At 38.2% G+C, this 22,396-nt stretch overlaps 4 protein-coding genes across 7 annotated transcripts in view; 3 read left to right on the top strand and 1 right to left on the bottom strand.

The window, feature by feature from the left end:
• cap2 (cyclase associated actin cytoskeleton regulatory protein 2) overlaps positions 1-2,421 on the top strand; it is a 21,335-nt gene extending 18,914 nt beyond the window's left edge. The window contains 5 exon segments of the mRNA XM_029443930.1: positions 1-13; positions 123-246; positions 334-416; positions 735-875; positions 1,414-2,421. The exon segment at positions 1-13 is cut by the window's left edge and continues 65 nt beyond it. Coding sequence (XP_029299790.1) covers positions 1-13; positions 123-246; positions 334-416; positions 735-875; positions 1,414-1,497 — 445 coding nt within the window. The 3' untranslated portion in view covers positions 1,498-2,421.
• Positions 2,422-2,425: 4 nt separating this feature from the next.
• aunip (aurora kinase A and ninein interacting protein) lies at positions 2,426-5,057 on the bottom strand. Its single transcript, XM_029443940.1, has 4 exons — positions 4,839-5,057; positions 4,251-4,359; positions 3,979-4,135; positions 2,426-3,827 (listed from the first exon to the last, which is right to left on the bottom strand). Exons 1-4 carry the CDS (start codon positions 4,841-4,843, stop codon positions 2,800-2,802), a joined length of 1,299 nt encoding a protein of 432 aa, XP_029299800.1. The 5' UTR covers positions 4,844-5,057; the 3' UTR covers positions 2,426-2,799.
• A 102-nt stretch (positions 5,058-5,159) lies between these two features.
• vps28 (VPS28 subunit of ESCRT-I) lies at positions 5,160-10,369 on the top strand. Of its 2 annotated transcripts, none has more exons than XM_029443964.1 (10): positions 5,160-5,225; positions 5,920-5,983; positions 6,105-6,133; positions 6,332-6,369; positions 6,481-6,570; positions 7,198-7,303; positions 7,431-7,532; positions 7,943-7,996; positions 8,086-8,177; positions 9,260-10,369. In XM_029443964.1, exons 2-10 carry the CDS (start codon positions 5,944-5,946, stop codon positions 9,378-9,380), a joined length of 672 nt encoding a protein of 223 aa, XP_029299824.1. In that variant the 5' UTR covers positions 5,160-5,225; positions 5,920-5,943; the 3' UTR covers positions 9,381-10,369. The 2 variants fall into 2 exon arrangements, with proteins under 2 accessions (XP_029299824.1, XP_029299823.1); XM_029443963.1 differs by lacking the exon at positions 5,160-5,225 and adding an exon at positions 5,267-5,515 and having other exon boundaries at positions 9,260-9,397.
• A 772-nt stretch (positions 10,370-11,141) lies between these two features.
• Positions 11,142-22,231, top strand: mapk15 (mitogen-activated protein kinase 15). Of its 3 annotated transcripts, none has more exons than XM_029443922.1 (14): positions 11,142-11,670; positions 13,220-13,318; positions 13,781-13,810; positions 14,881-14,971; positions 15,452-15,582; positions 16,614-16,777; positions 17,575-17,714; positions 17,797-17,854; positions 18,706-18,843; positions 19,063-19,168; positions 19,322-19,643; positions 20,510-20,640; positions 20,808-20,960; positions 21,254-22,231. In XM_029443922.1, exons 1-14 carry the CDS (start codon positions 11,581-11,583, stop codon positions 21,446-21,448), a joined length of 1,848 nt encoding a protein of 615 aa, XP_029299782.1. In that variant the 5' UTR covers positions 11,142-11,580; the 3' UTR covers positions 21,449-22,231. The 3 variants fall into 3 exon arrangements, with proteins under 3 accessions (XP_029299782.1, XP_029299784.1, XP_029299783.1); XM_029443924.1 differs by having other exon boundaries at positions 20,756-20,960; positions 21,254-21,391; XM_029443923.1 differs by having other exon boundaries at positions 20,732-20,960; positions 21,254-21,391.
• Positions 22,232-22,396: the final 165 nt, after the last annotated feature.

Raw genomic sequence — 22,396 nt, 5'->3', positions numbered from 1 at the left:
GAAATGGAGGGTGGTACGTGAAATGTTTCTCCTTAAGGGATTATTCCAAAAGGACAATACTATATTTTTATATGGTGGTAAATCACGTATTATTGACTGAATCTGTTCCCTTGTGGTTGCAGGAGAACTTTGAGGAGAGACACGACCTGATGATTGAGGAGACGGAGCTAAAACAAGTGGCCTACGTCTTCGACTGTAACAACTCTACCCTGCAGATTAAGGGCAAAATTAACTCCATCATTATTGGTGAGCGTCTGAAAACAGACTTGAAATGTGTTATTACCTTAATAATGACTGATTATGACTTTATTTACATGTATTGATTCTCCCCAGACAACTGCAAGAAGCTGGCTCTGGTTTTTGAGAACGTAGTTGGGATTGTGGAGATCATAAACTCCAAGGCAATTCAGTTACAGGTGAGAAAAACATTTTACAGAATACATTGGCTTCAAAAGGCACAAATTGAAGGTCAGTTCGATATGTTGTACATACAGTACAGTAGATGTGAAGGATTGTAGGCTATAGGGCCTCTCTGCTTGAACTGTATTATGAATAATGGTGCATTCCCAAGCTCCTCGGATGGAGAATGGCACCGCATGAATGCAGCATAACAGCAATACTAATTAGCTCTCATGGCTAACATTATACATTTTAATTCAGGTGTTTTTTATTGTTGCGTTAAAACATTGGAATCAGTTTTTTTCAGTCAGTAATTGCAATATGTCTTTATAAAGGTGTTGGGAAAAGTTCCCACTATTTCCATCAACACTACAGAGGGCTGCCAGGTCTACCTGAGTAAAGACTCCATCAACTGCGACATCGTCAGTGCCAAGAGCTCTGCGATGAACATCCTGGTACCGCAAGATGACGACTATGTGAGTGTTTGAGAAAGAGTGTGTTGAAGTGAATCTTCTATGTGTGCAGTTTTTGTTTCACAACTGCATTTACCGTTTTAGAGATATTTTATTTGAAGGGTAAACCCCTTGAGATTAACATACAGTACATAAAACAACACAAGTACACTCACACACATAGACAGACACTGACTCCCCTAAAATGCTAAAAGAATACATACAGTAAATGTACACATACTCATACAAAGCTATGTACATACATTTCATGCACCTGAGTAGTAGAGTATTAGGGCCAGGCATAAGGGGAAAATAATGAGAACTTATTATTATTATTATTATTATTAGTCGAAATATTCAGATTAAAGTCGAAAAGTGGAGAATAAAGTCGTAATGTCGATATAAAAAAATCAGGAGAAAATCTCCCTCTTATTATTTTGTCCCCTAATGTCTGGCCTTTGTATTCTCCCGTAGAAGAAAGAGCAGGTTGTTTTAAGATGAGTAAAGAGATTTTTATTTTATTGCAACCAGTGAAAATGTCTTCTGTTCTTGGTCGTTGCAGAGGGAGTTTCCAGTACCGGAGCAGTTCAAGACTGTTTGGGACGGCTCCAAACTGGTGACAGAGCCCACTGAGATGGCAGGCTGATGCTTCATCGTCTTTAACTGTTATTATTTTTTTATCTCTCCGTCTAAGATATAAAAGGGATTACTGCAACAGATTAACATTTGGTCCGCTTGTCGTTCCTGTATTTGTGATTTCATATCTCTCCAGCACTTCTGCTTAAGATGAACCAGTGAGTAGTGATGATTATCCCTTTCTACAAAACACATCCCCACAGAATGAATGGACATCTCAGGCTTAATGTCCCACACATCTAAAGTCTTCACATTGTATTACATGTCTGTGCTATAGCAATAAAGGCATTTATGTAAGAATATGTATCTGTTGAAATATGAAGTAATTATATTTCAACATTATTATGACTGTACTCCATCTATTCACCGTATGCGAGTAGAAGCACAATTTAGACCACAGCAGTTACACAGAAAAGATTACAGAACATGCACATAAGACATTTAGTGGCCAAGTTTGGGAATATTTCGTATATATTTTCTAAGTGTATTTAATTATCACTTTAAACGAGTATAGTGCATGTTAGTCATGTTGCACTTAGTGAAGTTTATGCAACGCTGTTCACTATATTTTGCATTTACGGGGCAGATGTCACAGTCCTGCTAGTGTATGTGCAGTATAATCAGCTGACAGATGTAACAATGTTCTGCTGGAAGCATTACATCAATCTAAAATAATTAAATACTTGGCTACTAATTTCTCTGAATATTTAGAAATCAAGTAACAAGCACTGCATTTGTACACCTTTAAAAACAGTTGTAGTAACTTTCACACTGGAGCACTTACTACTCTCTATATTACTTTGTATTAAGATGCATCACATGACACTAGCATAAGTTAGTAACGTGCATTTCAAAACTTTTAATTTACATGAAACCAAATTGATGTAATTGTGTATCATTCTTTTTTCAAATAAAATCAAAACCCTTCATTCTTGCTTGTTGGTGTTATTGCAAAAGAGAGCAGCACCTTGCAAGACATTTCAGCATCAGAGACCAAAACAAGAAAAAAATAAATGGTATCAGAAAAAAACTCCAATATGGAAAACGGGCAAAGACTTCAACATTCAGGAAAATACAAAAGATTTACAGCTGACGAAAAGTAAGACTATCACAGAAGAATATCAGTATTTTAATTTTTAAAGTACCTAAAAGTCAGTCCAGTCTTCATGGAAACAAACAAGACATTTCAGTTTGTAACTGATTTCAGGCCCTGGCAGCATGGAGGAGACAGATATTTTTTAAATACTTTCAAATCTAGTGATCAATTATCCACATCCACGCTTTCATACACAAAAGAGTTATAAAGGATATTTCAGTGTTTGATCACCATATTTCCCTGAGAGTCTTGAGTAAAGAGCATCTCTTCTTCCTCCTCCTCCACAAGAGACTTGTAAGCGCTCGTTCTCACCAGCGCAGAGCTTTTGTTACTCTGATCCTTGAGTGGACTCCTGGCTTGCAGACCTCTGTGTGCGATCACCCTGAAGCCTTCAGAGTCCTGTGTGAACAACATGGCCAGACTGTCCTCGCCGACCTCTCTGCAGAACGGCTGTGTTGCACGTTTTTTTAGAGGAGAGCTGCTCGGTTTTGTCCACTTGAACTGTGACTCAAGGATCTCCTCATTATCGGCCTTTTTCAACAGCTGCACTGGGATATGTTTTTGAGGTGATGCACTTCTTGGTTCTGTCCATTTATGATTTGAAAGAGGTTCAATATGAGAGAGAGTCGAGTGCTTTCTTAGGGACTTAGAAGACACAAATGTGCTGTTTTCTTTCTCATCATCCATCTGACGAGAATGAAAGGGTTTTAGGGATTTTTGAGTTGAGGTTCTATCTCCCACATCAATCTGAATATCAGAGGAGTCCTCACTTTGTAGAAGGAAACTTGGCTCAGAGTTGCTTAAGTTCTTTGCTGTGGTGTTTTTCTTGTTGGTCGGGTAAAACTCATCCTCAGAATATTGGCTAAAGGTGAGCAGTGGATCCTGACTCCACGCCTGTGGAAGAGGTTGACTGTCACCTGTCCATGAGGAGGCTGCAGTGAGCCTCCTCTTACTCTGTGGAGGATTTATCTCCTCCAACTGATCATCTTCAAATTCACAGTACATGTTTTGAGAAGGTGTTTGACTTTCTACCTCTTCAGACTCATTTTCACTTTTCCACCCAGAATCCACACCCGGCTCACAGTTATACAAATCAAACATTTCAAGATCTATTTTACGTCTTCGTTTTGTTCCTGATACTACAGGTGTGGGTGCAGTTAAGGCATGTGTGGACGAGGTAGATGATGAAGAAGGCTGCGGTGGATCCATGTTTGGCACTTCAGAAGTAGACATCTTATTGAGAACTTTAGGCAGAAGGAATAAAAAAAAGAAGAAGCATTATGTTAACTCAAAAATAAATGGTAGTCAATCAATGTCAATGGACTGATTTGGCAATAATAATCCTAAAAAAAAAGACCTTGACAATGTAATGGAAGCAGAGAGTTTGCAACGTACCTCTGTGCTGAGCTGCGAAGAAGGTGGATATAGAGCTCTGTTTAGTCTTTGGCATCTCCATTTTAGTCTGAGTGAAGTTGAGTGCCACAGCCAAACTGTAACCCCGGCCCTCAATGAAGGGATTCAGCATTTTAGAAATGGGGCGGGTGACTCGTTTCTGAAACATAAGATATGCAGAATAAAGTAAGATCCTTTTAAATGTTTTAATTCACTGCTTTATTGATAGGTAACAAAACGGCCAGTCAGTCAGAATTTCAAGCTAGTTCCCACACCTGTTTAGCTTTTCCTTTCAGTTGCACAGTGTCCAGCCAAACTCCACATTCCTCCTGAGAAGAAGTCTGCAGTGCTGGTTTTGAGGTCTTCATGACAGAAAGGACAGTTCTGCAATATATGAAATAATATAAGATATTGTTTTTAGAGTTAAAATAGGTTTGCTGCATGATCTATCAGAGGCAATATTATATTTGAGATGTGTTTGTGTATATACAGAGATGTAAACCGGAATGTAGTAAATATGAATGCATAAGGATAAGTAAATACACACACACACACACACACACACACAGAGTTCGTAAAACAGTAAGTAACGTTATAAAAGTAAACTGTTTGATGGTTGAATTCATTAAGAAATTAATAAATATTTGTCCTACATCAACGTTTATATGCAGTTTGCGATAAGTACAATTTTCCGTTGACTTACCTTATTATTTGCTAATTCACACCATCATTTTAACATAAATCTAATTTACAAAACCGGTGTTGACTCTCAGTTAGCCAGCTTTGCTAACAGCTAACGTTAGGTGGTGTTTATTAATCACAGCCTTACTCAGGTTCTCCATACAACACATTTTTGAACTGACCTCATACAATTGCACAGGAATGTTTTCCGCTTTCGTTTGCACTTCCTTAGACTTGTCTAACTTAAAGTTAAGTATTGTTTTCTTCAGAAATGCTTTCTCTTGCTGTTTGTTTGAGTCTGGCGCCTCGGCGATGGGCTGCCCCTGATGTTTGACTGACTGAAAATGATGAGTCTGGTCAAGCCTTAAAATCCGTTCTTTACTTCAAAAGCTCCTTTCAAATGTGAGATATAAACAGCCCAAAGATAAACTACTTACGTTTTATACGCCAGTATTAATCTTTAAAAATATATATTTTTAGTGAGGCACAACGGGCACCTAATATTTTGACGTCTGCGGGTCTTCGCAGGAGGGTGTGTTTACATTGACGTCACAGCAGTTTGCCGAAGGGTGAGTTAAATGTCTTTTAATTTCGTTGATTAAACACTAATATTGAAAAAATACTGGCGGTGTTCGACTTGTTACATCAATAATGGGCACTAATACAAAGTGTAGTGTTCACAAACAACTGCCTATATTGCCCAATTATAATAAATCATAAAGGAAGTGCTTACGAGCTAGCCCCGACAGCTAACTTCAGGCTAGCTAGTTCGGCAAAACAAGATATTTAAGGCTGAAGATCGTCTTTATTCAGTTGGAAGGTTTTCATCTAATTCTCCGTGACTCAGCAGCTTCTTCGAGTAAAACAACGTTTTGAACTCAATGTGGCAGCATTGTTAGCTTTCGTAATGTATAACTACTATAGCCAACATGTACTTATTGGACTATTGTTATGAACAGCGAACAAAGTCTGCCTTTTCATAGATATGGCACGACAATTATATTGTGTTGTGTTGTAGGGTTGATGTTTTATTTTGTAAAAGTGTTTACATTTTTATGATGCCAGTGGAAGGCCTACACTGACTAAGAAACAAGTGTATCAGAAAGAAATCATAATAACAAAAAGTAGACTATCAATATTAAATGCTAACATTTATTTGTCAATGTTAGGAATGAGCTTTGCTACTTTCCAGTTAGATACTTTCCAGTTTAGTCACAATTATCAGTCAGTTATCAGACACATTGTAACTTGAATCTTTTTCAGATCTAGTTCTGATACATCAGCATCATGTTCCATGGGATACCAGTTACAGGAGGTGTGGGAGGAGGTAAGCCATTCAAATATATCTAATGCCTACAAATTAGATATTTAAATAGTTATCATCTTCCTTTCAAAAGTAATTTACAGTGGATGTCACTCAAAGCATTTAATTTTTTTTTCTTTCACAGCTCCGGTCAATAAGCCTGAGTTATATGAGGTAAATGTAACACATTTTTTAATTCCAATGATCTGTAATCACTTAATTTTTTCAAATAGTTTGAAATTTTTCTGGAAGAAATCCAAACATACTATTTTTATGGATGTTGCTTCTACAAGAAATATTTCATTAAAAAACTAAAAACGTGATATTTTATTTGTTAGCCATGTGCCTTCACCACAAATCATGTATTTACAGGAGGTGAAATTATACAAAAATGCAAGAGAACGAGAGAAGTAAGTGTCCTCTATAATACCAATTACCAGCCTAATGTGAACACAGAGTAACCCAGTGATTCATAATGTGGCTATTGTTGTAACCCCTCATTATTTATCCTATTTCTGAAGGTATGATAACATGGCAGAGTTGTTTGCTGTTGTAAAGACCCTTCAGGCCCTGGAGAAGGCTTACATCAAAGACTGCGTCACACCTAATGAGTAAGTTTTACTTGAGTTTATATTTTGTTGTGCGGAACCAAAGCTTCTATTTAGGTTTTCAAATGAAGTCTCCAATGTCATCATGTCATCACCCTAAACAAATCAAAAAGATTTTTTATTTAGAATAGTTTTTTTGTTTTTGTGGTTATATAAATGTAATTTATGTTGCTGATGGACCGCCCTGTTAATACAGGTGCGTGTCTCCCTTTGTGTGCTGCAAACAGTTTTTTGACTGCAGTGAGATCTTGTTTATTTTTAAAGGCTCAACACCAACAATTATGGATTGAAGCAGAATATTTCATTAGATAAAAACACTGGAAAGTATTACATTTATCTTTTTTCAATAAACTTTTGGCTTTTGGACTTCACAACACTCTGGAGTTATTGGAAATGTTTGGATCACACGAGTCGGAAACAATCCTATGCAGCCACCACTGGAATCTAATTCTTCAAATAGTATAATACTAATAATATTAGCGTAGCCTAATCTTTATCTGCAATTGTGCAAAAACATGAAGCTTTGAACTATTCAGCGAAGCACTGATATTCTGTGTTTAAAAGACAGAAAATTCCAGCTATGACTTTGATTGTATGTTTTTATTAACATGCAGGAGTTGTCTGTTTCAGGTACACAGCTTCCTGTTCCAGACTGTTGGTTCAGTATAAGGCTGCTTTCAAGCAGGTGCAGGGCTCTGATGTGGGCTCCATCGATGACTTCTGCAGAAAGTACAGAGTGAGTTCTTATTTGGAGCGTAGTTTGTAAATATTTTCACTAATTGGCCATGAAATTGTTCTACCAATATTTTTAAGTTTAGTGTTTTTCTTAGTAAGGATGTTACTTTTGCCATTTTGTTTCCTAGCTCGACTGCCCCCTTGCCATGGAAAGGATTAAGGAAGATCGGCCAATCACCATCAAGGATGACAAGGGCAACCTGAACCGCTGCATTGCAGATATAGTTTCTGTATGTCCTCTACTCTCCATCATATTAAACACTCAGCGCCAACGGGGTGCTTATTTTGAGCGTGTGCCAGAATAAAAATGGTTGCAGTCTTTTTTTTCTTTTTTTTTCCATGAAATGATTTAGTGTTGTCAGTTCAAGCACTTAATGGTTTCACTTAATTTGGCTCATCTTGTGGTCAGTCATTGAAGAATGTGAATGGGTGTTGCCAGCCTTATTCGCTGCCAGCTTTTATCTCAACATATAAAATCCGGCAAATTAATAAAATCAGCTGACAGACAGGATTATTCTGCCAAAGACTGTGCTCTATTTGTGTTGCTGACAGTGAAACAAACATCAAAATCTTGTTGGTTATTGTGGAAGTTGGAAAGTATGATGTGAATCTTCTCATTGTTTGTCACTTTCTCTTTCAGCTCTTCATCACTGTGATGGACAAACTGAGACTGGAGATCAGGGCCATGGATGAGGTAAATAAAATAAAAAGTGTAAAACTTTAATAATAGACAGACATAAAACAACTGCGTAACTGATTATTGTTTTGTTTTATCCTATCCAGATCCAGCCAGACCTGAGGGAACTGATGGAAACTATGAACAGAATGAGTAACATGCCTCCGGACTCAGAGGCTAAGGACAAAGTCAGCCTCTGGTTAGTTACACTGGGACATCCAGTTTACAGTGTTTATACAGTGGCTCGTGCCAGTTCAGTGCAGGATACAAAGTGCTACTTTAATCACAGTGACATAAACACTAAGCATAATGAATGTGTCCATTACGTAAAGGTTTCTATATATGACATTTTATTTATTAATTCATTAAGGTACAGGTTGTTTTGTTTAAATATATAGATTTAATACCTAAGATTGATCCGAGATTAATAGTGTCAATCCATTACATTTCTAGCCTTTTTTTTCTCCTTATGAGAGGTTCATGCACCATAATGTATTATTTATTATGCGAAAGCATCTTTGCAGTCGAGTAAAACAGAATTTACGGCTCAGCAGCTGCAAGTTGACACCTACTGTATACCTGTAATAGTAGGGTTATAATGACTATAGATGAATTATTACTTAATTAATGCCAATAGTAACTATATATTTACTATGGTATTCTGTATTTTTGCTCCATAGTGTTACAAGTGGTCAAAAACTAGGATACCTTTTTAAGTATATTTTGTATACACTAACAAAGACCACGGCAAAAACGATATGGGTTTAGAATAGTTATTTCATATTGGAGATGAAGGTGAGCCATGATTATGTAGCAGGGATGGATTAAGGGTCCGGGGGGATAAAAGGATGTGGTTTGAGAGACGTAGGGTCGTTGACTGATGGATGGAGGAGTGCGACGATGGACCAGTGTCAGCTGAAGGCGGGAAAACAGGAAGTAACAGGGGAACCAACACTCTAAGAAAGGGGAGCCGTCTATTTATGAACTCGATTTGGATGGAGCCCCCGGTGATTCCTGTATTCAAACAAGAGAGGGAAAGAGAAGAGAGAAAAGAAAAAAGAAAAAAGGGTTTGTGGGGGAAGAGATGTGAACAGATCAGGTGTACTTGAAATGGGATGTGTTTGATGCTTGGTCTTTGTTCCCAAACCTAGTTATAAAACCTCATTATATAAAAATCAAGAAGTGGAGCATTTCCTTGACTGCATGTATAAGTTAGACCAGTCTAAATGTATGCCAGTCTGTGATAAGTCTTGACCAAGGATTTTTATTTGATCTCATCAGGTTGACCACCCTCAGCAGCATGTCGGCCTCAGACGAGTTGGATGATAATCAGGTGCGCCAGATGCTGTTTGATCTGGAGTCGGCCTACAATGCCTTCAACCGCTTCCTCCACTCCTCCTAAAGCATCTGCCCATCATTGATCCATCTGTATGACATTTTGACTCTAATATCTATTAAGTTTATTGGTAGGGAGTGGATGTATATCTGGACAGGCTTTCGGTCTCATATCCCCCCAAATCTTTTCGTACGTCCTTTGTTCATGTTGTGTACTATTCAAATTGCACCGCCTTGTATACTCCTCTGTGTCTGGTACATGATATCATGCCCACCAGGCTCGCCCTGTGCTCTGAGACGCTACATTGGCCTCTTTTCTAGCTAAACTTGTGTGATACATCCTTTAACATTGGCTGTTTATTCTGCCCTTGACAAAACAGTTTACTTCTAACTTTGTACTGTAATATCGAAAAGGTCTAATTTTATACTTAAGTTTTGCAGAGCACCAACAAAGAAGCATGATACAATTATATTGGGCAAAGTCCAAACATGAAGAAAAGGTTGCAACAGCCAAAGCCTTTGTATTATTGGAAAGATAAATATATATTTTTTTCTTTTTGGTACCCTAATTCTATTCAATACCTGCCACTTGGGGTCAATTTAGCATTTTCTGGTCTGTATACCATTTTGCTTTTCTATCACACTCATTTTTACTGCAGAATCCTGCAATAGGTTTTATAGCTGACATACGTAGGTGGTCAGTTAATGGAAAATGAATGCAGCTGAAATAATTGTTTGGACTTTAAGATTAAACTGCACTTCAGATTAATAATTATATTGAAACTATGGTGGAAGGTGTAGTTTGTGTACATTTTCTAGCCCTGTTTTCTTTTAACATACTTAATCCATCTTTCCTTTGGAAGTGAGGGCTTGGCTTGGGTATGAGTAAGTTGGACACACTCCCTCCTTATTTTCTTTTCTAAATATGTTTCAACCCTCAAACACCTTTAGGGAGAACATATTTATTAAGATTTATCATTGTAAATAATTGTTTTGATTTTTAAATAAGAGCATGTAACACCTTTTTAGAAATAAAGATGAAAAATCTACCTCCAACTTCTTCTGTGTTGTGTGTGAATACTATTACATTTGTTCAAAGTTTTGTCTTTGCATTGTCCAAAAATATTGAGTGGTTGCTAAGACAAAAAGCGTCCCCAGATTGCAATTCAGTTGTAGTTTCTAAACCCAAATTGAAATGGCCATTCAGTCTTAAGTAAAAGCCCACTTGCTTTACTTTTTATTGCTCTGGATATACTTGTAGACGATGGTATTTCTTTTAACCAACATCTTCACTGTTTTAATTGCCTTCATTGCATGTCTATCAGTTTTATTTTCCCAGTTTAATCATTTACTTTTGCTGCTATGCATTTTATATTAATTGGTAAAGCAGTGTTGATCACTGGCTTGTGAGGACTGGTCTGCAGAACTAAAATCAATAGAACAGCAGACATTTAATTTAACTTGGAAGAAGTCTTCTATAATCCCAGTGTCGCCTCACCCATCGTGTACAACGCTAATCTCCTTGACCACACCAGATGTCCCATGGCCCCACCACCTCACAGACTTGCTCTAACAGTTTAGCCTCTTTTGGTTGTTATTTTTGCGTCTCTTTGTAGTCGTTACACATCTTTCTGTGTTTTGTAGTCGTTTTATGTTTACGTGTGGTTATTTTCTCTTTGAGTGACACTTTGGGCCCCTGGGCCAGGTGCCCGGTAGGCCCGTTCATGTATCCATGTACTTATTTGTGCGGCGGCTCCTTTAAGAGCCAGACAGCAGCGTATTCGTTACCAAGACAACAAGTAATGACAAAACTGTAGGGCTCGTGTGTTTGCGGCAGCAGTGGGAGTATCCAAAAACTCGCAGTGAGAATTGACTTATCACCTTGACAAATAACAGATTCTGCACAGTGCTGATCAAACAGAGTGTATTTCTCAGTCACTAAATTGAACCTGCTGCTTTTCGACCGACATTTATTGATTGAACAGTAAGCAACGCGAGGTCTAACTGCACTTAGTGGACATACGGAGTCGCGTGTGTGTTGCCAGATATAACTATCCTACAGAAGACATGTCTTTTTCATGTGTTGTGGACATTTACATTAGCCTACATTTGAACCTGCAGCTCTGACATAACTGGCTCCACTGTTGAGTCATTTCTACAAACCGTTTTAACGTCTGTTTTCCGGACATTCAAGTTCTCATTCAGGAATTATCAAAGAGTATGGTGATGCTTTCTGCATGAGCAAGAGCAACGGACTGTGAAAGAAAATGAGCAAAAAATATGAATCAACAAACGTGCCTGAGGTGGAGGACCACATTTCTCTGAAGTACGAAATGAAGAAGAGACTTGGGAAAGGGGTGAGTGACTTTTAGTCATTGGATTTAATGGAAATGGAAGTTAATTTACCCCAGGCTATACAGTTAATATGAACTCCTTATTGCACCTTTGACACGAATCTCCATTTGCAAAAGTTTTGTGAGTTTTGCCAAACACTTTCAATGCTTTTTGGCAAACCCCCTTTTTTTACATCAACCTGCTCAGCACCTGTATATTACGTTTACCACATCTTTAAGCCCCCTCTGTACTTTAGCCTTAAGAGAAATTCCTGAAATGATCCAGACTTAAGGTCCTCAGTAATGTTGTAAATAAGGGGTTTATTTACTTTGGCAGGGCAAACTTTTTCTTTGCAGATCAGCTGATGTGTGAGGACACTTGTTCTCCTATAGAGTTCAAACCCTTTTTGTTTTTCTCTCCACTGGTATGGTTGCCATAGGACTAAAAATAGCCTGGCTTCTTTCCATAGACTGTCTGCAGAGACCCACAAATGCAAATGCTGTTCTTCTGCTCGTAATGACCATGTGCTGACTGCCACATAGACATGTCATATTGGCTAGCTACACATACCTGTCCCGAAGGAAGATGTGACTTGTGTTACAGGGCTGTTGAACCTGTTTACAGTTATTTGTTGGGATAATGGCATAATGTGCAGCGATGCTTCAGGGAGCCACACTGTGATAGTTGGCTTCAAACAGGTCCTAAAGTGCTTTTACAGCAACAAAAAATGCTCTAAATTGTTCTTAATAAACTGTTTTGCTTTGAAACCCAACTTCTCCCTGTAAATGTGCATCACTATCTCTTGTTTTGGAGCCGGGGTTTGACAGATGCAACAGCCGCCAGAGTCACCAGGGCTGTGTGAATCTGATCCAATGCCTCCAGTGACAGTGCTGCTCCTTGTGTCTTTCCTATAACAATGACTTGCCTCACTGCTGCCTTTGATATGCTTGACTTCACCGCCTTTATCAACACCCTGACTCTCACTTCACTATATTCAGGGCTGTAGTTTCTGCTGTGCTGAAAGAAGTACTTGGATCCTTTACTTAGGCCTAAATTAGAAATACTAAAGTCTAAAAGTAAAATTCCTGCATTCAAAATTGTATTTAAGTAAAAGTGCAAAAGTATTAGCATCAAATTTGCCTTTGAAATGTGGTGGAGAAGAAGTATAAAGTAGAAGAAAATGTAAATACTCAAGTAAAGTACAAGTATGTCAAAATGACTTATTTAAGTACTGTACTTCAGTAAATGTATTCAATCACTGTCCACCACTGCATACCAAAATGTTTAGACTTGGTGTCCTTACATCTGACGCGATATTGAGAAACTCTTGGACATACTATTGTTTTTAAATGGATCAGAAAAAATACATCACAACTGAATGAAAGCAGTCTGGACTTAATACCTCAGTGTTTCTAGACACCTGACCACAGTGTTTCCCCAATTTAGGTTTCTATAATTATTTTTCTACCTGGTCGACATCCTGCAGTTAAAACTATATTAATGCTTGACATAATATAAGCCTTCTCCTGCATGGAGACCCGATGTGTAACCAGTATGTTGTATCTCTCTCAGGCTTATGGTATTGTATGGAAAGCAGTTGACAGACAGACAGGCGAGATCGTGGCCGTGAAGAAGATCTTTGACGCCTTCAGGAACAGGACAGATGCCCAGGTGTGTAGTAAAGTAAATTATTGGAACCTGTTAACTTTATTCATGTTTTCATATCATATCTACTATGTAGTCTTATGGTTCCCAACTGTTTTGGCATGTGACTTCCTAAAAAGGAAGCAGTGACAACGGATAACCACTATCAACGGATAACCTACGGGTTATAACAAAATCAACATAAAGTGACATTTGGCCTTAAGAAGTCAAATTATCCAGCATTTCACAAGACAAAAAGTAACAATTATGGGAAGGTCTCAAAACAAGAATATAATTTTGTGTAGAAAATTAGTTTTTCTTCGTTCCTATTCTGATAATTGTCTCGCAGTGGTTCCCACATTGGCTCTCTCACCTGTTTTATAGACAGCTGAGTTTGGCTAATGATTAAACAGAACAGGACCTAGTTTATGGCCTTGCATTTTCCTTTTAGAGTTCATGTTATAATTGTAATTTTCTTTCCTTCTGCAGCGGACATTCAGGGAAATCATGTTCCTCCAGGTAACAATAATATCTGTGTTTGAGTGAAATAAAGGTCAACTGACTATCATACTGTCATTCTCTTGAATTTAAGTCCCAAAGATTGAAAGATTAATAATCTCGGCCCCACTCTCTACATCTTCTTTTCATAATGTCTCTCTTTTTCCATTCTCTTTAGGAATGTATTAAATGTACACATTAATGGGGACACTTCATGACATTCAGTGATTGTTGTGTCTGAGGATACTGTGCCTTACTCTTGAGCAGTGAATAATCTCCATTGACAAAATCTACAAAAACATGCACACACAACAACAGGGAAATTCCCTTTTATACTCTCTTTTATAAAAACCTTTACAGGTAAATTACTGTTTTTATTTAAAGTCTGTTCTACTGACACTGCTACAGTAGTTGGACCATGTCCTTTCTACTCTGCCACTGTTTACTGTTCCATGACTGTTTCCTCATAGTTTATTGTTTTATAGGCAGAAACATGTTGGAAAGGTTTCAAAACCGATTTTGCAGCTGTTTAGTTTACCATGTGAAAGCAATGACACTGCTGGTAACATAGCTTCATCTTTATTGTTATCCATAATTGGGTGTTTTATTTGATATCTTTATTTAAAATATAAAAAAATATGTAAACCAAAAAGACAAAGAAAAAATCTTTGAAAAAAAATAAAAAGAGACAGATAAAATAAATATGTATACAGCCTAATAAATAAAAGAGACACACAATGAATCTAAATTTAAGAATAGGAACACAAGTCAGACAAGGAAGTCTAGGAACATTGATTTCTACCTTCCTCTTTGTTTCATATCCTTGTGTGACATATTCCTGACTATTTATTCATGTGACCTTCAGCTGTGCTCTGACCCTTAATCAGCGGTTTTCATCTTCCAGTAAAATTCCAGTGTTGTTGTAATGGGGTTTATAGTTACCATTATGTAACCTCTGTTGAAACGTTCCCTATTGTTTTCACAACCTTTACACAAAACCTGCCAGTTATTATGGGTCAAACAGTAGCCAGGATTGTGTTTGTTTGTGTGTGTTTGGTTTCTGTTACTAAAAATCTCCTTCCTGTGTGCAGGAGTTTGGAGATCATACAAACATCGTACGACTTCTAAATGTCATCAGAGCGCAAAATGATAAAGACATTTACCTCATCTTTGAATATATGGGTGAGTGTTCAGAAGTTCTTATATATACATACATATATATATATATATATATATATATATATATATATATACACAACCAGTTTTGACGCGTCAGCATGGGAAAGAGTAAAGGCTACTGTGGTTCTTATCAGTTTAACTTGGCACCGAAAAGGCGTGTGTGTGTGTGTGTGTGTGTGTGTGTGTGTGTGTTTCTGCCTCCTTTGGCTGGCTGCACTGTCTTACTGCTGAGTCCACAGATTGGCCTCCCCCCTCTCTGCAGTCTAATCCATGACTGTACATCAGGATTCAGCACAGACCTCTACTGTTTCTCTCTGGCATTTTGTTTTCAGGACTTGGTTTAAAATCATTGTGTATGTGATTATGGAGGGGCCTGTGTTTAGCAACTCTATGCCAAAATAACAAACAACTGACAATGATTTACAACCCAATCATTGGTGTTACGGTAACAGTCGTATTAATACAATTATTTCTTTGTACCAGATACCGACCTTCATGCGGTGATAAAGAAAGGCACTCTCCTGAAGGACATCCACAAACGTTATGTGATGTACCAGCTCTTCAAAGCCATCAAATACCTGCATTCAGGAAATGTTATCCACCGGGACCATAAGGTACGACTGGTGGAGAATATTAAGCATCAGTTGTGAATACATTTGTTAGTTTTTAAAGTGTATTTGTTTTTTAATCATAAAACATATCACAGTAACACAATGTGCTTTTATTGTGATTAAAAGAAATCCAATTTATATAGCTGCATTATAATCGTACCTCCATGGTATCACATATTAATGATTTCCTTTATCTTTCTTCTGTGGTTGTCGATTACTTTCTCAATTAGTAAGGGGAGACACCAACTTATATAATAGACATCATCATGAAACCTTTATTACAAGTGTTTTTAAATTATATGTTTAGATATGTAAATGAGGCATTATCTTATGCTAACTTTTGGTGAATTTAGAAGACGCAAACAGACAAAATGGATAAATAAACACAGAAATGTGCATTTTGGATGTTTTCCTTCCACTAGTCTGAAAGAAGATATGTTAGTGAAGTAAAAAAAAGCAAACTCTCAAAATTGAGCAGTGCATGAAAAACAATATTTTGCCTGTAATGTCTCGACATAAAGGAATCTTGTGTTGTCTTGTCACAATTTCCTAAAGCACAAATTGCTTGTTTTGTTTGACCAACAGCCCAAAAGCAAAAATATTCGGTCTACGCTAATATTACAACACTGAGAAGTAGAGAAATTATGGAGTTATTCAAAAGATTTCTGGAAGGAATTACTTTAAGGATTAATAGATTATCAAAGTAGTTGCAGATTATTATTTTGTTGATTAACTAAATGATTAATTGTTTCAGCTCTAATGTAAATCTTAGCTGTTACTGTATCTCCAAAATACTACGTTTATGAAATCACATTCAGTAACACCGCTAGTCTGCAGGAAATCTGCTGACAGTCCACAATGGCCTCTGACTAGAATTTCATCCCTCCTTCTCTTTTATTTGTCTGCTATTCCGTCTCTTTTCACTGTTTTCATACCTTGGTCGAGCTGCTCGATTTGACCTCTCTGTAGATAAGTGAAACCCAAACTATTATTGTTCCTGTGAAGAATGTTTCTCTTTTCTGTGTTTCCCACAGCCATCCAATGTGCTGCTGGACACCGACTGTGTAGTCAAGCTGTGTGATTTCGGCTTGGCCAGATCACTCAATCAAATCCAAGAGGACAGTGGGAATCCAGCACTGACAGAGTACGTGGCGACGCGGTGGTACCGAGCTCCAGAGATCCTGCTGGGGTCCACAAGGTATCAATTGTGATGAGCATCTGTTAGTCGGTGTCCGTAAATCATCTTCTGCTTGTTCTGGTTCTTCACACATGATTTAAAGGGAGAGTTTACCTCAGATCAAAAATAAAACATTTCCTCTCACCTGTAGTGCTATTTATCAGTCTAGATTGTTTTGATGTGAGTTGCTGAGTGTTGGGGATATCAGCCTTCTCTTGAATATAATGGAACTAGATGCTCAAAGCACCAAAAGAAAACATTTGATAAACTCAACAGCAATGTCTCGTCGTGACCTGGTTACTCAAGATAATCTGCAGACCTTGTTGTGAGCAGTTTCATGTAGGAACTATTTTCTTTCTACTAAACTACACCTGCCAACCGTATCACCACGCAGAAGGAGGCGTGCATCTACTTTTGGACGAGAGGCTCGTGCTAACTCACTGGCGGGCGTAGCCTGGTGGAAAGAAAATAGTTCCTGCCTGTAACTGCTCACAACAAGGTCTATGGATTATCTTGAGTTACTGGGTCATGAATTATGGAAACAGATAAAATAAAAATGTTTACACTTTGTGCACGACAAGCCGAGTGCCTTGAAGTTACATTATATTCGAGACTAGGCAGACATCTCTACGGCCGATATCTCCAACACTCACAGCTCACACCAAAACAATCTAGATTGATAATGTGTTTTTGATTTTGGGGCGAACTGTCCCTTTAACAATGATGAAGACATTAAAACATTTTAATTCAAGGGACCGAATTGTGAAAAATGAGTTATGTGTGTACCAGACAGTGAGAGGAGTACATCTTGTCCAAAGGTACACAAAAGGTGTGGACATGTGGAGCCTTGGCTGTATCCTGGGAGAGATGCTGCTGGGAAAAGCCCTGTTCCCCGGGACATCCACCATCAACCAAATAGAGAAGATCATGAGCACCATACCACACCCCAGCTCAGAAGGTGATTAAAGAACTCACCCTTTACTTTCAGTAATGGACAGCATTCATCACTATGAATTAATTCAATGAAATTTTATTTTCAGATGTTCTTGCAATCAAGTCTGAATATGGATCCTCTGTCATTCAGAGAATGTTACTGAAGTAAGAAAATCTTTTGTTTTGTACAGAACATGTGGAAATGTTATTTTTGTATATATATGTCTCACATAGCATACTATGTTTATACGTGAATACGGAGTACGCACAGTTGCTGATGATGTTTAGCTTCTTTCTGACCCGGTCACTCCTGGGACTGAGCTAGTTTTGCGAGTGACGATAACAAACTTCCTTCCACTGGAAAGACTGTTATCAGAGCCTGCAAGTGGAGGTGGGGCTGATTACACACTCAGAGCAGGAGTGATTATTGCGGAGATGCAATGACGCAGCGGTGACAAGGCAAAATCGTAAACTAAGCAATGACAGCTTTAAAAGACCACTTTGTTGAAAAGGGTGTGTTGGATGTGTGTTGCAGAGAATGATGTTTGAGTGAGCAAGGAGAGTCGAATTGCCTGCTTGCATTCACTCCAAAGCTTTGCTATATTTCTGAACTCTGCACAGGACAGGACAGTTTGTAAACAGCACATATCTGTCAGTACTTTAAAAGCAACCGTATCTATCTTTTACTCTTTCTACTTAGATATTGACAACTCAAATTTGCCCTGATATTTTCTTTACATTTGACTGACTGTATTTAAAGGGGAACTTAACAGGTCTTGAGGAATAGTACTGCATTTGTGAAATAAATTCTAAGAACAAACAGTTGGTAGTCGGAGAATTAGTTGCATTGTGGGTAATGTAGGTGCCAGGTTTTGACAAGGAAGACAAATGCATGAAACAAAAAAGACGATATCTCTCATTCTCATTAAAACAGTACAATGTGAGTCTGTTACAGCAGTGTAATGCTAAATCTCTGGAGCCTCCTTTAAAAATCTCACTCTTCCTTCCTTCACCAGACCACAGCTGCCTTTGGAGGATCTTCTCCAGCCGTCTGTGCCTCCAGATGCTCTGGACCTGTTGAGAGGTTTGCTAGTTTTTAACCCGGACAAGCGGCTGACTGCTGAACAAGCCCTCCAACACCCATATGTAGCCAGGTATTAAGGATCAAGAATTCTGATTAATTCATTGATTAGTAGCTGTGGATTCCCAGATTGTTGAGATGTCTATTTTCTCCTCTTCTTTGCTTAGTTGAAGGGTTAGAAACATTTATTCTATATGCTTCGCTGCCTGTGCTAGATCAAGTTCAAAGCGATCAATATTAGATAAGTACACTTAAGTGCTATCATTCACAGCTGCATTTTCCGTCTCTGTAGGTTTCATAATCCAGCCAAGGAGCCCGCTCTTAACTATGATGTAGTGCTGCCAGTGGACGATGATGTACAATTATCTGTGGTTCAGTACCGCAACAAACTTTATGAGGTACAAAATGAGTCATGAATGTTCAGAAGGAAACATTGAATGTAATCTTTACACAGTACACCATATAACATAGAAGTGTATTGCAAAAATTATTTCCTTTTTTTTTATCCGATCACTATGATTAAACCCAATTGTCCTCCTTTTTACCTGTAGATGATACTGGAGAGGAGAACAAATCAGGGGATACTAAAGCTGATCCAACCAAAGGATGGAGGCTGTGTCAGTCACATTGAGAGGCCCAACGTGAAGGATAAAGTAGAAAAGGGCCCAATGGCAGCGAGTGGAGATAATGACCATGAGGGGAAAACACAACATGAAAAGACTGAAGAGACAAACCACGAGCCTTTACACACAGCCGTCACTAAACCTGGGCCTGTGAATGTGTCAAACCCGCCTGCTGTGGAGAAGACGAGTCCATTATCGAGCCCTGGCGGCTTAGGAAAACTCACATATAACCCCATCACACACGCTCCAAGTATGTCAGAATTTTTAAAAAACATTCTCCCCGCAGGGCTGGGTACCGAACTTCAGTATTGTTTTGGTACTGATGTAATTTATTGAAATATATTGAAAATGTACTGGTTCAGGATATAAATCCTCTACACCAGACTCCCCAATTACAACATACAAACAAACAACACAACAAAATAATACCACAGTATACTTGTTTTAAAAAAACAATTATTTATAAGTCAACCTTATTATTGTACAAAATATCCTTTGTTGACCAGATTTAATCCAATCTAGTTTTAAAAGAATTACTTGACGGAGCCTACACTACATCCTCTGTAAGCTCCTGTGTGAAGAAGTATTTTCTCTTTTCAGAGAAGTTTTAAGGAGTTCCCTCTTAAATCATACATATTATTCCAAAAGTAGATGACATATATGTCATATCTTCTGTGAACAAGCCTGTAGACCTCAATTATGTCACCTCTATGCCCCCTGTGTAATAGAGTAGGTCATTGAAATGTAATCTCTCCTCATATTACATCTCTTTCAGATCTGAAATTAGTTTGGTTGCTCTTCTCTGAACCATCTCAATTATTTATATATATATATTCATTTATAAGGACACCAGACAGAACTTGCTTTTTAGTTCAGGAAGGTTCTTGAAGGGTTGCCTGTGTTAGATAAATACAATTTTGAGAACTTTGACTTGTATTTGCTCAAACTAAGGTATCAAAAAAGGTGTTTTTTTTGTTATCAGTACAGAAAGTCAGGCATCATATGGGCCCCGAGTTCCAGCTAAATATATTTTACATACATGTCTCAAAGTACACAGTATATGTATTCACATTCCCTCAGGTAGAAAAAACACAAACTCTTCTTTTCTTCATACAGATGGTTTTGTCCGGAGTCCAGCTGGTCTTCCTCATTACTGCTCCTCCACTGCAGCTAGCAGGAAACTAGTGGGACAGACCAGTACCGGAAGTGCAACAACATCACCAACAGAGGGCTCCAACAGTAATGAAGTAAGCAACAGACCTCCACTCACCGTTTAGTTTTGCTTTCTCTTTCTGTGATATAATCCTGTTTCATTTTTACATCTTTTTTTATTTTTAGCTTCTTGCATTCTCTCCTACTCAGGATCTTTCTGTGGCTCACTCAGTATGTTGCTCCGTCTCTTACCCCTCACTAGTCCATGGACCAGATTCTCCAGCGTGGTCGCTCAGCCCCTGTGGCTCATACCCGCTCCTTCTCCTTGACCCTAAACCAAACCCAGAACAATCCGTTGGTTCGCAAGGATGAGCCATCCCTGCCCTCTGGGCTTTACGTCACATCTGCACGCCTGGTCAGTCCACCGCACCTCAAGACATGTGAAATGGGACTCAATGTTAGGATACAATTTCAAGCTATTTTTATGCTTGATGAAATATTGCTTTAGACATAGAATATATGAAAAATATATGTGAAGTAATGATCCCTATTTTCTTTTTCAAATTCCTTTCCTCGCATACTTCACTTCCTTTACCTTCCTCATCACTGTGGCTCTTGTTTTCACCCATTGTCACACATTTTTGTTTACTGAGATATAGATGGAATGGCTGTCATGGCATGTCTAACTTTCTTTTTCTTCCAATGCAGAACCAGCGCTCTAACTCTCAGGTTCGTGAGGCTCGGCCACCGACACGGTTCAGCAAGAAAGTATTTCAGAGTAACTGTAATGTGGCAGCTGCAGGCGACCCTCGAGCCAAACTGGGCAGCTATTCCCAGGCCTATGGTACCATCAACAAGACCGAACTGGACAATCTGCTTCGAAGCCGCCCTTACAACCAGTAACTGCTGTCATGTCAGCGATTCCAAGTGTGTCACGTGTTTGAACACACAACAATTTTTGCCTTTCACAAGGATGTTAGGCACAAGGCAAACTGAAAGAGAGCTTGTAAAACGAAACTGTGAAGACTGTTACACTTCTTGTATACTATGTAGATTATATCCATGGAGACATGATCGTCGCTGTCTGTGACAATGAATACATATATGTAAAAATCCACTGTAACTTCATATTACGTTTATCAAACTGTACCAGCAAATCTAGAAAATATGTATACGAATGTTCAACAAGTTTTACTCAACAGCATTTCTGACAAAGCTGGATTATCAACCAGGCGAACTGATGTACCTTTTTTTTAGCATCTGAAATGTTAACTTGTCTTTCTGTAGAGAGACAGTATGTCAATATTCTCATGCAAGATGTTCCTAAATACAATTGTGTTTTAACTAATTATCACAAACAGGGTCCCACAGATTGGGCCCATTACAGGGTCAAACCAGCCATGATTTTTCATGTAGATCTATGTAGCTAATGACCTATAGGCTCAATGGTTTATGCACATTAAGCTTGTTGGTTTCAGATGGACACAGAATGACTGTAAAATAAGTAAATAACTGTTTGAAAGGATCATGCAACAAGGAGTTATTTTTTCATGTGAATTCAGCAGCAATTCTTGTTCATAATGTGTACAGAATGAAAAAGATTAGAAGTTTCTTGAACCCAGTTGATAATATTTAACAGACATGGATGACTGTGGCAGCAAACCACCATACAGTTTAATAATAAACACAGATGGAAATACTCAGATCCTTGCTTTACACCTGAAATAGTGGATATTTTACCTCTTTGGACCTCGAACAGTTATTTAAAATTAAATAAGATTAATAGTAAATAGAAGTCGAGAGGGGATGTTGCTATTTGGGGGAACTGCTAACAACTCATCTGTGACACGA

This window comes from Cottoperca gobio, chromosome 11 (genome assembly GCF_900634415.1).
Source record: "Cottoperca gobio chromosome 11, fCotGob3.1, whole genome shotgun sequence".
NCBI classification, from domain to species: Eukaryota; Metazoa; Chordata; class Actinopteri; order Perciformes; family Bovichtidae; genus Cottoperca; species Cottoperca gobio.
Note: the sequence above shows the minus strand (reverse complement) of the source record. Positions and strands in the feature narration are given on the sequence as shown.

Coding starts and splice junctions, on each gene's coding strand:
- aunip (XM_029443940.1), bottom strand. Junction 4,136..4,250: donor TGAAAGGAAAAGCTAAACAG/GTGTGGGAACTA, acceptor CTTATGTTTCAG/AAACGAGTCACCCGCCCCAT. Junction 3,828..3,978: donor CTTCGCAGCTCAGCACAGAG/GTACGTTGCAAA, acceptor TTCTGCCTAAAG/TTCTCAATAAGATGTCTACT.
- vps28 (XM_029443964.1), top strand. CDS start 5,944: ATGTTCCATGGGATACCAGTTACAGGAGGTGTGGGAGGAG. Junction 5,984..6,104: donor TACAGGAGGTGTGGGAGGAG/GTAAGCCATTCA, acceptor TTTCTTTCACAG/CTCCGGTCAATAAGCCTGAG. Junction 7,997..8,085: donor AGATCAGGGCCATGGATGAG/GTAAATAAAATA, acceptor TATCCTATCCAG/ATCCAGCCAGACCTGAGGGA.
- mapk15 (XM_029443922.1), top strand. CDS start 11,581: ATGAGCAAAAAATATGAATCAACAAACGTGCCTGAGGTGGAGGACCAC. Junction 17,715..17,796: donor ACCACACCCCAGCTCAGAAG/GTGATTAAAGAA, acceptor TTTTATTTTCAG/ATGTTCTTGCAATCAAGTCT. Junction 17,855..18,705: donor ATTCAGAGAATGTTACTGAA/GTAAGAAAATCT, acceptor TTCCTTCACCAG/ACCACAGCTGCCTTTGGAGG.